A 12,461-nucleotide genomic window follows, 5' to 3' on the forward strand; every position below is an offset into this window, starting at 1 on the left:
TAATTGGACTGTTTACAGTTAATGCATTCATCAGCATGCTTATGTTTAAATGTATTTTCCTACTTATTATGCATTCCTTTTTATCTGTTATATTGTTTTGGGGATCAACTGAGTATTTGATGGCTCTAACTTAGATACTTAAGGGATGAATAAATTTTTTCTTTTACTTTAGGGATGGTAGTATGAACATTAAAGTATAATGTATCATATTACATAACATGTTATAGGAATTTTAAAACTTACTTATGTTCGTTTTTTGTAACCTTCATTTTCTTTTCATTCTTAGACACTATTTAATATTATTTCAATAATTTCCTTCTTGAAAATAATATTTGCTACAGTAATCTGCCACCTTTTATTTTTCTAGCTTAGATCTAAGATAGTTAATAAAAAGGGAAATACATAAAAATTATGTTGGAATCATATTGTTCTTTCAATATAAATTATATATTATATTTTGTGAATTTTGATGCTAGGATGTGACATACTCATTTAAAGTTAAGTACTGTTATTTTAGGAAACAATTTTTCTTGGTAAATATTATGTGTAAATGTTGCCTACACATATATGCCTATTTAACCTGAAGGAATTACATCTGTAACAGTCAAGACATCCCTCTTCTGACCTACTGGTTGCCATGTGCTCTGAATTTATAAATAGGCTTCTCTGATATAAATGTTGTGTGCTAAATAAAATATAGCCCCCCAAAAGGAAACCAGTAAAATGCTTTTCTCCCATCATGACAACCTTAACTATTGATGTTAAAAACACATTAGTTTTTTCATATTCTTTTATAACGTGATGTCTTTATTTCAAAGCCTTTATTTTAAGGTTTATTTGTTGAGGCCTCATTGGTCCTGTAGCAAGTGGTTTATAAATAAAAAACAAACCTATAATAATGGCCTCACATTAAAAGACAGAATCCATTCTATAGAAAGCTGTTACTTCTTAGGAATCTGTGGTTGAAATTAGTCTTCAAAACTCGCGACATATCTTGCTCCAATTAATAATGTCATGCTACTCACTATAAAAAAACCCAAGGGCAAACAACAAAAGGAAGACCCGTCGACATTTTCAGGGGTTTTGGATGTCACCCAACCCATTGACTTCATCACTGCTTTCTTCCATGTTGCATAACGAACTTCACTTTCTTTGTCTTGGATTTGTGGTTCATACCGTTCCATCAAGATTGCAGAATTATCTTCAGGTTCAAGACTCCAAACATTTACCCCTTCTGCAGCTCCAGCAGCCATGGCAACTCCCAGGGCAGTGGTTTCAGGCATAACCGACTTAACTACAGGAATGCGTAGAATGTCTGCCTGTAGTTGCATAAGAATTTTGTTGCTGGTCATTCCTCCATCTACCTGCAAATGATTGAGTGGAATTCCACAGTCGCGGTTCATGGCATCCACAATCTCTCGGGTTTGGAAACAAACAGCTTCTAATGCAGCAAAGGCAATATGGCACTTATTGGTGAATTGAGTGAGACCACAGATTATCCCTCTTGCACTGGGTTCCCAGTAAGGAGCATATAACCCTGAAAAGGCTGGGACGAAGTAGCAGCCATAGGAAGTGCCTGCCTCTTTTGCAAGCGTTTCAATCTCTTCCGAGGTCGTTATAATTTCAAAATTGTCTCTTAGCCAGCGAATAACAGCACCAGCTATTGCGACAGACCCTTCTAATGCATAAAATACTGGCTTATTTTTGCCTAGTTTGTAAGCCACTGTGGTCAGAAGGCCATGTTCAGAAAACACGCTTTTACGGCCTGTATTGCATAGCAAGAAACACCCTGTTCCGTATGTGTTTTTGGCTTGACCTTCCTGGAAGCACATCTGTCCCACTAACGCAGCGGATTGGTCCCCCAAACATCCAGATATCGGCACACCTTCCAAGGTTCCTTCTGTCATCAGGCCATAGATCTCAGAAGAACTACATACGTTTGGAAGAATGTTCATGGGGATTTCAAAAAAGTCACAGAGTTCTTTATCCCATTCCAAAGAGTGGATGTTGAAAAGCATCGTTCTACTAGCATTTGTTACATCCGTACAATGGACGCCTCCGTTGACTCCCCCTGTCATACTCCAGATGAGCCAGGAGTCAATGGTTCCGAACAGCGCTCTTCCTTCCTCAACAGCCTTTTGAATGGGTCTCAGGTTGTCCAGCATCCACCGCAGTTTCACTGCACTGAAGTAAGTGCTCAGTGGCAGGCCTGTCTTAGACTTGACAAAGTTGCTGTTGCCTGGGATTTTCTTACTGAGATCCTCCACGGTACTCTGGGTTCTGAGATCAAGCCAGGCCACAGCATTGTAGAGAGGTTCTCCAGTGAACTTGTCCCAGACCACAACGGTTTCCCTCTGGTTGCTCACACCGATAGCTTTAATGTTGGAAATATCAATGTTCACCCCAGCAAGTTTCTCGCAAGTTTTCGCTATGCATTCATAGACAGACTGAAGGATTTCCTTGGGGTCTTGCTCCACCCATCCTTCTTTTGGAAACTCTTGTGTCAATTCCACATGATGATGGCTGAGTAGTTCTGATGTTTTGGAATTGAAAACTAGAAAGCGAGTGGAGTTGGTGCCCTGGACCACCGCTCCCACCAACGGTCCCACAGCTGTTTCCTTCGAGGCTTCCATGAAACTGGTCAGTGAACTCTTCCGCTCAGGGACCGTTTCCCTGGTGATGCCGGTTTGGAGGAGGCAGAACAGCCAGTCAGGGATGCTGGAGTGCGCAGGCGCAGCTGCCAGCCTAACAGCTTCTGCTAACTTATTCACCCCGCCCCTCGCCAAAGCCCCTCCTCTTGCCTCTCTGTCTCATTTCCAGAGATTTATATCAAAATATTCAGAATATGCTTTACTCTTGAATGTGTGGATCTGCGTTTCTGTTTTCTCTCCCTTTCTACCTGTGAAATGTCCTTAATATTTCTTATAAAGCAAATATGTGGGACACAGATTCTTCCAACATTTGAACTTCTTAAAGCATTTTATCTTAATATTGAAAGCTCATTTGTTTTGGGTATAGAATTGCAATTTCCTTCCACAAGCCTTCCTTTTAAGAATCCTGGGGCAGTTACTCCAATAACTAAACTTCCCATTTCAGGTATGTTTCTTTCATTCTTGTTTTTAGGTTGTTTGATTTACTCTGACTGCTTGCAGAGTTTTCATCATTGCTGTCTGTTTTTGGCGGTTTGTTTTTTAAACAGGTATTTTCCATCAGTTTTATCGTGATGTGCATTGTGGGGTTTTTGTTGTTTGCTTTTGTTTTATTTTCCCTCTTTTCTGTGCTTGATGTTCACTGTCTCTCTTACCTGCAGATTCACAGTGTCCATCAAATTTGAAAAATTCTACCTATTATTTCTTCAAATATTTTCTTTGCTTTATTTGCACCTTTAAGGTCTCAGACCTCATATATAGAATCTGTCTTACAAGTTCACTGGCTTTCCACTCATTATAAAGATCTGCTATGTATTTAAATTTACAGTTTATAACTGCTCTGTCTTCAAGTCCACTAACCTCTTGTCTAGTTCTGCAATTAATTCATCTGCTGCATTTTTCCAGTTCATGTGTAGTTTTAACTCTGAGAATTTCAACTTGGAGATTTTTTAGATATCTACGGAACTTTTCTTTAACATGTGGCATACAGTTAGAATAGATTTTTTGTTGTTGTTGTTGTTTTTTTCGAGACAGGGTTTCTCTGTGTAGCTTTGGAGCCTATCCTGGCACTCACTCTGGAGACCAGGCTGGCCTCGAACTCACAGAGATCCGCCTGCCTCTGCCTCCCGAGTGCTGGGATTAAAGGCGTGTGCCACCAACGCCCGGCCAGTTAGAATAGATTTTAACATCATTTTCTGCTTTAACCTGTGTCAGTTTCTGTTCAATTTTGAATTATTGATTGTCTTATTATGGTTTCTATTTCCACATTTCTTTGCATGTCTGATAATTTTTAATTAAGTGCAGGCACCTCGGAGTTGCTTTACATGGGTACTGGGGACACTTGTATACTGTTAGTCAGAATACAGTCTGTTCTGAGATGTCGATAAGTCACCTGGAAAAAGCTGCTTTTTAAAGAATTATTCTTTGGTAGCTTCATACATGTAAAGAATATGCTTAGATCATAGCTACCTTCTACTTGTTCCACTCCAATTCCTTTCCAATCATATCAGCCCTGTCCAGACTTCATGTCTTCTTTTGATAACTGTTTGAGTCTAATAAATCCTACCTATGTGTTCATGGATGAAGGGCCATCCATTGCACTAGGAGCAACTTATTTCAGGCCACCCTCATAAAGAAAACTCAGTCTTCCTCCCCCAGTAGCCATCACTTGACAATTTCTCCCCAGTTAGGAGTGACACGTGAACCCCTCCCTACTACTCACTGTGGTCTCAGGATATGAAGAAATCAAGATGGAAATGACCTGGAAGATTCCTCCATGCTGCTTACCATTCATACTATGGGATGGTCCTATATAAGCTGCTGGGGGAGAAAAATTATCAACAGTCTTAACCTGCCTGGGAACTTAGCAAGCTAGAATAATGATGCATTTAGGAAGATAGGAACATTGGTACATTAGTGCCATACACATTGTGGGGGCAAGCAACAGCTTTCAAATACAATTTTAAGACCTACCCCACAGGATGTAACTCATGCCTAGAACTGTAACCCTGCCCAAGAAGCCATGGCTCAGGTCATTGGCACAAGGAAGAACCTACTATTATTATTTTTGCTAAATTGACGTAGTGTCAGTCTCCGTTCTGAATTCCTCTCTCTCTTGTGCAGCTCTCATTGCTCATCAGAGGAGCATTTTTTTGGCAGTGTTCAGTGGCTAATGGAGAGATTCAAAACTAGTCTAAGCACAGAGAACAAGTGACTGTGGAGTGATCATCCCTGTCACTCTCAAGGCTCAAAAAAACATTATGGAAGAGGGAGCAGAAAGATGGTAAGATCCAGAGAGTAGGCAGGGAGGTTCTACAAAACAGCCTGTTTTGGCCACAGCAGAGCTGTTGCATGCACAAACTCATGGTGGCTTCGGTAACCGGCTTAAAGCTGCACAGGTGCAAGTCACCAACATTCCAGCTTCACTTTGAAAACCTGTTAGAAGAAATATGGGCCATTCTCAATCTAGGACTAACTGCTCTCCTTTGCTTAGAGAGATTTTTCTGTGAACTCTACACAACATCCAAAGCCAATGATGTTTTGTGGCTGGTGGGTGCAGTCTTTGTTAGCTCCCAATCCTGGACTGATGTCAGACCTTGCTCTTCCTGACTTTCTCAACCTCAATTGACTTCTTCACAAAGGAACACTGATCAGTGCCCACACCTCACCTCTTAGGAATCACTTTTCATTCCCTGGCATTTAGCACTATATGCAGAACTGTCATAAATTTTATAAATTATTTCTTACATTTTTGTTCACTTTTTATTTATTCCAGGTGAGGAAATAGGCTACTGTCTTTTATTCCAAGGAAGCCAGAGTAAATACTCACTGAATGAAAATTTAAAATTTTTTATCTGTGAAGCTGGTGATTAAAAAAAATAATTCCCTAGTGGTGATAGCACACACCTTTAATCCTCCCACTTGGGAGGTAGAGGCAGGTGAATCTCCAAGTTCAAGGCCGGTCTGGTCTCCAGAGTGAGTTCCAGGGCATCCAGGGCTACACAGAGAAACCCTGTCTCAAAAAAACAGAAACAAACCAGACAAACAAAAAATGTTTAATTACCAGGTAAAATTTATTTAATAAGCAATCAATTAATGGTAGCAGTTTTTACATTAGGGCACATATTACATCTGCATTAGCTTAAGGATGAGACCCATTTATTCCTAATGAAAACCAGACAGAACAATATAGAAAATAACACAAAGAACTGTGGTACTGTTATCTTATTGTTTTAACTGGTTCTTATTTTCCATTTATGTAAACCCTTCAGGGATTGTAAAGGCAGACAAATAAAGGTGGTATTTCAATGCAATTTGGATGGTAAAAGAAAGGACCAGGAGTGGAACACATCATGTCTCCATTCACATTTTAAAAGTCAACCAGAGCACTTGTGAGTTTATCATACTATGCCCCTCTGAATTTTCATGCAGCATATTGTATAAATTGCATTTAAAATTTCTTCCCTTGTGTTTAGCAGTAGTAAGACATTTATGTACATAATAATATATATAAGAAAATATTTAATGCATTTTTCTTTATATCCTCTTTTCCCAATCACACCCAAATATGCAAACCAATGTTCTCATCTCCACTATTTTTTAAGTCTTAGACTGCTTTAAGACATTACTCTTTAAGTACTTAACTATAAAGAGTTCAACTTTAAGTACTTAACTATAAAGAGTTCAATTTTTCTGGTCATAAAGTTTAGCCATTGAATGATCAGATAAATGTCACAATTCAGTTTAGGAAGGTGACTAACTAACTTAGTTCTTTAATAAAAGCTGACAAAGGATGCTTTGCAGACAACTGAACCAAAATGTAAATGTTTAAAGCTTCCCAAATGATTGGATTACAGTAGGTAAGAGAACACTCAGCCACAGATCCTTCTTAATTTAAAATCTTATTGATATTCACATTATAAAGTTTTAAATTCATCTATTCATTCAATAATTTAACAAATATGTTTTAAGGGTTGTTATACCTGAGTTTTATTGTAGACAATAATACAATAATACATAAAACATCACCCTTCTTATAACTTTTCGGTTAGAACCATACCAACTAAATGTACTTGTCTTTAATGGTTTATCTTCCACTGCATACCCTATTTTAGAGAGAATTTACTTAAGTATTTATTTTTCCCTACCAACTTCTCTACATTGTAAAGCTCAATTAGGACATGGAACTGAGGTTATTATACTTAATACTTTATTTGTAGCCTATTTCAAATTATACCACCTCAAAAATTTGTTTAATTAATTAATTAATTAACACCACTAGTTATGGTCCTTGCTTATCTAAGTAATTATGATGAATTCAAGATAATTTATTTGTATTTATTTTTAAATAATAGTTTAGCAGGTATTATAAATTGTTATATATAATCAGTTATCCCCAAAAGGGCAATTTTGAAGTTTCACTTTGGGAGTCCTTAGAAATACATGTTTGTTGATTAATTACCTTTATTAGGTTTTTGCAAAAGATGGAGAGAGCAAATTATTTCAGAAAAATTCCTAATATGAAAGAAATCTCAACTTCTAGGACCTGGGAACTTTTGCAAGGAAAATGCTTTATTTGCTTCTCCATGTCTGAATCTAAGTAAAGGTCTTGAGCTCCTGTTGGCTCGGGGAAACTGCTGGGGCTCCTAGTTCAAGAAGATTATTTAAATTTGCACACAAAGGTGTGAGAAGGGAAATTAAATTTTTATGCAGATTAAAAATATTCTATAAAATGCACAAGTATTAATAGCTCACCATGAACACAGCAAGAGGTTAATAAAGTAGAGCATGTGGGTTTCACAAATATCTACTTCTATTAGGTTATCAGAGACAAGCTGAGACAGATGGCATCTGGGACAGTAGCCCGGTGATGAGATCAGGCATGTTTAGGGTAGTTCATCTGTAGACCAGTAAGTATCTCTTTCAAAAGGGTATTTGGGCTCTACAAAGACCCTATCCATCATTATATTCTTGTCTGTATTACACTGGGTAATTAATAACTTCATGAGTTTCCCAACTAAGAATATCTTCTCAGCATAGTTTAAAATGATAAAAATAATCCCCATCCTTATCAAGCTTTTGGTCAGGTTTGTCTGATGAAATAAACCATTCTAAGATAACTTTTGAAGTTGGTTTGCTAATTTTACTTCTGAGCTTGCCTTTAACTATGGCTTAGGAGATTTACTAAATTGGAAGGTTGTAGGGGAGTAAACCAGTACAAACCATTTGAGGAAATTTCAATTATTGTATTTCTTGTGTTCTGTTGTTTACTATGAAAACATGGGCTTTAAATCATCTTTGGGAGAGTATCAGGATGAATGGATGAATGGTGTTGCTGGTAGCTCAGGACACCACAAGACAGCTCAGGACACCACAAGACTTGTCCCCTGGCCTCTGTGGAAAAGTGCTTGGATTTATCTTCAATGAATCCCATTGCCCTTCTGTTTAAAATGGCTTAACCCTCCTGACACCCACTGCTCTCTTTTGGAATGTGTCATCCAATGCTTTGTGTAGCTTTTGGACCCACTAGTATTTTCTTAGTGGATGCCAAAGTGATACCTATCTGTAAGAAGATGGTCTTCACTGGCTCAAAATATCAATTTACAATTGTACATTGAGCATCACAGAAACCATGATATAAATGTAGGAGAAGCTGATGAATAGCCACTAAGCCAGGTTTAAGAAAATGAGCAAGCGGTGTGTGTGGTCAGCCTCTTCCTGAAGACATCATAGGAATGGGGCGTGGCCAAGCATAAAAGCCAAACAGCCTTGTGTAACTAAACCACTGCCGAATAAAGATGATCCTAGTGCCCACTTGCCCTGTCCATCATGTATTTCTGAGGACCTCCACCTCTTAAATCAAGATGATTTAAATTTTGCTTTCTGGATGAACTATTGTTTGGCAGTTTTGTAATCTAACATATTAAGTCAAGTTGAATAATGACTAGGAAGAGAGTAGGTAGATGGAAAGATGTAAGGAAGATATTACAATAAGAAAATGTGGGTTGTGGAATCCACATGTTGCTTACAGTGGTGCAGTGATAAAATTCATTTTTTGTACATTTGCTAATGTGAATAATAAATTATTGGTGTGCTGTTATTACATCACTATAACAAAATATCTGAGATAACTAACCTTCAAAGAGAAATTATTTTTTAGCTAAGTTTTAAAGAGTCAAGTCTATGATTGGGTGCAACCATTGCTTGTGCTCTGCTTACTGCATGCAATTGTGAGAATGCATAGCTGAGTAAACTGTCCCCCTTGACTAAGATAATGTAACCTCCCATTATGTCACCAAATGACTTAAGCACCTCCCACCAGGCTCTAACTCCTAAAGATCTCCCTCTTCCCATAGTACCATTTTAACCCATAGATCTTTGAAGGACAATCATCCTCAGTATACAGAAACTGAGAAATTATAGTGCAAATAAGCTGATGCGGCCACAAAGCATAGTTAATCCAATTCCATTTAGCTTCCTGTGCTTTGGCTATTGAGAGGCACAAAGTCATTGATGATTCAGTGTAGAATAATCGAGTTAAAAGTATCCACACTAAATAATTTTTGTTATAATGCTCATCCTTTTACTGTAGGCATCTTTTTGGCATCTTTTTTTTTTTTTTTTTTTTTTGCTTTTTTACAAATTTTGTAAATCTTAGGAGAAAAAAAATCAGCTGCCTGTTTTGACTGCTTGGCTCTTAGCCACCATTTCAGATACCCACATGTACCACTTCTCGATTTTATCACAAGAGTATGACTCAGTGTGACAGGTTAGGTTTACTAAAAGTTGAAACTCCTCTCAGTCTTGATTTAAGTGTAAGGCCGGATGATGAGGGCATTTGTTCACATTGTTTGTGGCTAGGCCATCTGACTATTTTAGACTGTGCCCTAACTGATGCATCATCACAGTTGGCAATCTTCAAAACACTGATGCATTTTTCTACATGCTGTTCCCAAATGTGCTGGACCAGCTGTTGAGAGCCATGCCATCCAATCGCCCGGAAGACCTCTTCTTGGACCACAAATCACATCACATACTCTCCCTCTTTGTTCTAATGAAGAATGGAAAATTTAAAGCAATCTACTTGTGGTTTGTTACTTGTGTTCTCTGTTAAGTGTGGGCTCTGGGAGTCACTTCAATTCACATTCAGAAACCCTGGCATTCTAGGTTAGCATTCATGACAGGCAAGCCAATAAGTTTAATATTTTCAGATCTAGAAGGAATTTTCTCATTAGCTGAATCTTGGAATTTTTGTGTGCATCTGCCTGTGTGCACAAGCATGTTCTATGTTGTCTTTTCACTGAAAATTGCCCTGACACTGATCTCAATGTTAATGTATTCCTGCTTATATTTGACTTTGGAATATGTTACAGCTAATTATTACACAGGATGAAAGATCATCAGAGGCCTGAGTGAGGTGCTTGGGTTTATGAACAAAGGGAGCCCAATTCAGCATCTTGGCTCTGGGCCCAACAATTGTAATCACATATCTTGAAGCTGGTAGGATCTTTGCATTTTATTTATTTATCTGTTTTCATCCCTCATTTTTTGGAAGGGGGTGGGGAAAAGGGTTAAGGGTTTGAAGGGGCTGAAATTTCCCCTTGAACATGATGTCAATATGTTGGCATGTCTCCTTTTATTAAGATGCCATCCAACTGATAACAAGTCCTGCTGTGTTTTACCAACATAAAAAATTAGACTGGAGACCGAAGAGCGGCAGGTGGCTTTTGGCACCAAGAAATAATCACACTTGATGTGGAAAGTAAAGTAAAAGGAGCCATCTGTTCACTGCAGGAGGACGTGAAAAATCACATTAACATATTGTCACTAACATCATGAAATACACAGTTAATAATAAATTTAGTTATCAAGGCAAGTCGTATTGGATACTTACCCTGAAATTGCAGAGTGTGGAAGATGCTCATTCTTGCCCATCCCCCTCTTTATTGATTTATTTGAGAACAAAACATCGAAGTTTGAAATGCTTCCTTGAGAGAGAGAGGAGTAGAGAAAAGAAGCATTCCTTTGTACAGCCAAGCCATGGCAACTTCTTGTTGACTGAGCAACATAGCCTTCCATGTGGATGGAATGAAACACATTTTTGAGTCTGCTATGTCACTCTGTAACTTCTTACCTGGGTGGAGACAGAGACATAAGTGAGGGAACAATTTGATGATACTTCTTAGAGAAGACATAGGAAATGCAAGGCCCCTATGACAGGTGCCTGGATGGCAGGGTGCTCCCAGGGGAGAGTCAGTGTCTGTTGTCTTCCTTTGATGGGTGTTTGAATTTTTCTTTAAAGGGTAACATGTTCCTACAGAGTATTTTTCTGATGGCTTTGGTACCAAGAGCCAGTGCATAATGTGCTAAAGCAGTTTAATAGAAAGGATTCCTTCCACAGTTTCTTGTGCATGTGATCTTTACATATGCTAATTAAGTAAAGAAGACCAGTTATCAGAGGTCAAAACTTGGAAAAAAAAGAAACCCACAGTATTAACTGTCACTGAGTTACAATTAGAGCTATGTTTAAACATGACCCAAAGAGGTCATGCTCCAGTGTTGAGAAACATTGACCTGGACCTGTAGTAACCCTGCACTTTCTAGTCTCTTAGTGGCTCCTACTGTATCTGAAAATGTGACTAACCCACATTATTGTTTTAACATGAAGATCTAAGGCCCAGTATGTTAGAAAGTTAAACTTGTCATGTACTAGAAAATTCTGATTAGTTACACGACCAACAGTAGTTCCTTGTTCATTGTTGCTGGTCTTTATTCATTCATTTTGTGAGTTCCTGAGAACAGCTATATAATGATAGCTTAAAAATATCTATGTTCATGAAAAGAGCATTGGAATTACAATCAGGACTTCAGTTTCAACATTGATTTTAACAAGCTTTAACATCTTTTGGAGGTCAAATTATTCCTCTGTTTATCTTTTTCCCCAGGAGCAAAGTTAACCTAATCTTGAAATGAACATCTTTTACTCAAATGTGAAGATTTCGAGAGTGCTATCCAGGAACAGTCGATCTTTATTTAAGTTAGCAGAGTGAAATGATCTTTAAGAAGCAATTGGTTTGGTGTTTACTTAAAAATGTTGAATTATGCTGGAATGTAGTGTATGGATCAGTTTGGCCACCTTTCATCCATGCAGTGGGAGGCAGGTTATGGTGACATATAGCAGAGGCTTGATGTTTGCTGGGGGACTTTGCTTCAGTCACTAGTGTGTGTACGTCCCTGAGGGGGAAAGTTGAGATTTGATCTTGACTTGAGTGTTTACTCTGCCCACTCTCTCTAGTCATATTTGCTTCATTCCAGGTAATTTGAAGTATTGGAGTAGATGTGATAGAGATATTCAAGCTGTCTTCCTTTAGGAATGTCTCCAAGGAAGAATTAATTGCAGCTCCCCTGGTTGCTGACCACAAATCAACTGTCTCTTGAGGAGTAAGCCTTCTCCTGTCCTCTAGCTGTCTTGGGTCACGTGATCACCTACACTGATGCACAGTCCTCCTCCTCCACTTTTCCCTTCTAAAGTAGTTTGATTTCATTTTTCTTTCCCTTAACTTTCTTCCATAGCATACTTCCTTAGCAATGGCGTAGTGTACCATTGTGCCATCTTCCTTCCTTCTCTAACAGTCATCATTTAAAAAAAAATAATTGTTCAGTGTATACCATCTCTACTGAGTTACAAACCACATGAAGGCTGCTTGCCTGGGTCACCTATAACCAACAACATGGCAGGCAGAGAGAGCCATTTAATAGGTACACACAACTTTTAATTTTTTTAATCAAGTGTAGCTGATAGCACAGTGGTTC

General features: G+C 38.3%; 1 protein-coding gene across 1 annotated transcript; it reads right to left on the minus strand.

Moving 5' to 3' along the window:
- Window positions 1-968: 968 nt before the first annotated feature.
- On the minus strand, window positions 969-2,633 carry Gk2 (glycerol kinase 2). Its single transcript, XM_027387607.1, has one exon. The coding sequence runs from the start codon at window positions 2,631-2,633 to the stop codon at window positions 969-971; it is 1,665 nt and encodes a 554-aa protein (XP_027243408.1).
- Between the last annotated feature and the right edge of the window lie 9,828 nt (window positions 2,634-12,461).

This window comes from Cricetulus griseus (genome assembly GCF_003668045.3).
Source record: "Cricetulus griseus strain 17A/GY chromosome 1 unlocalized genomic scaffold, alternate assembly CriGri-PICRH-1.0 chr1_1, whole genome shotgun sequence".
NCBI classification, from domain to species: domain Eukaryota; kingdom Metazoa; phylum Chordata; class Mammalia; order Rodentia; family Cricetidae; genus Cricetulus; species Cricetulus griseus.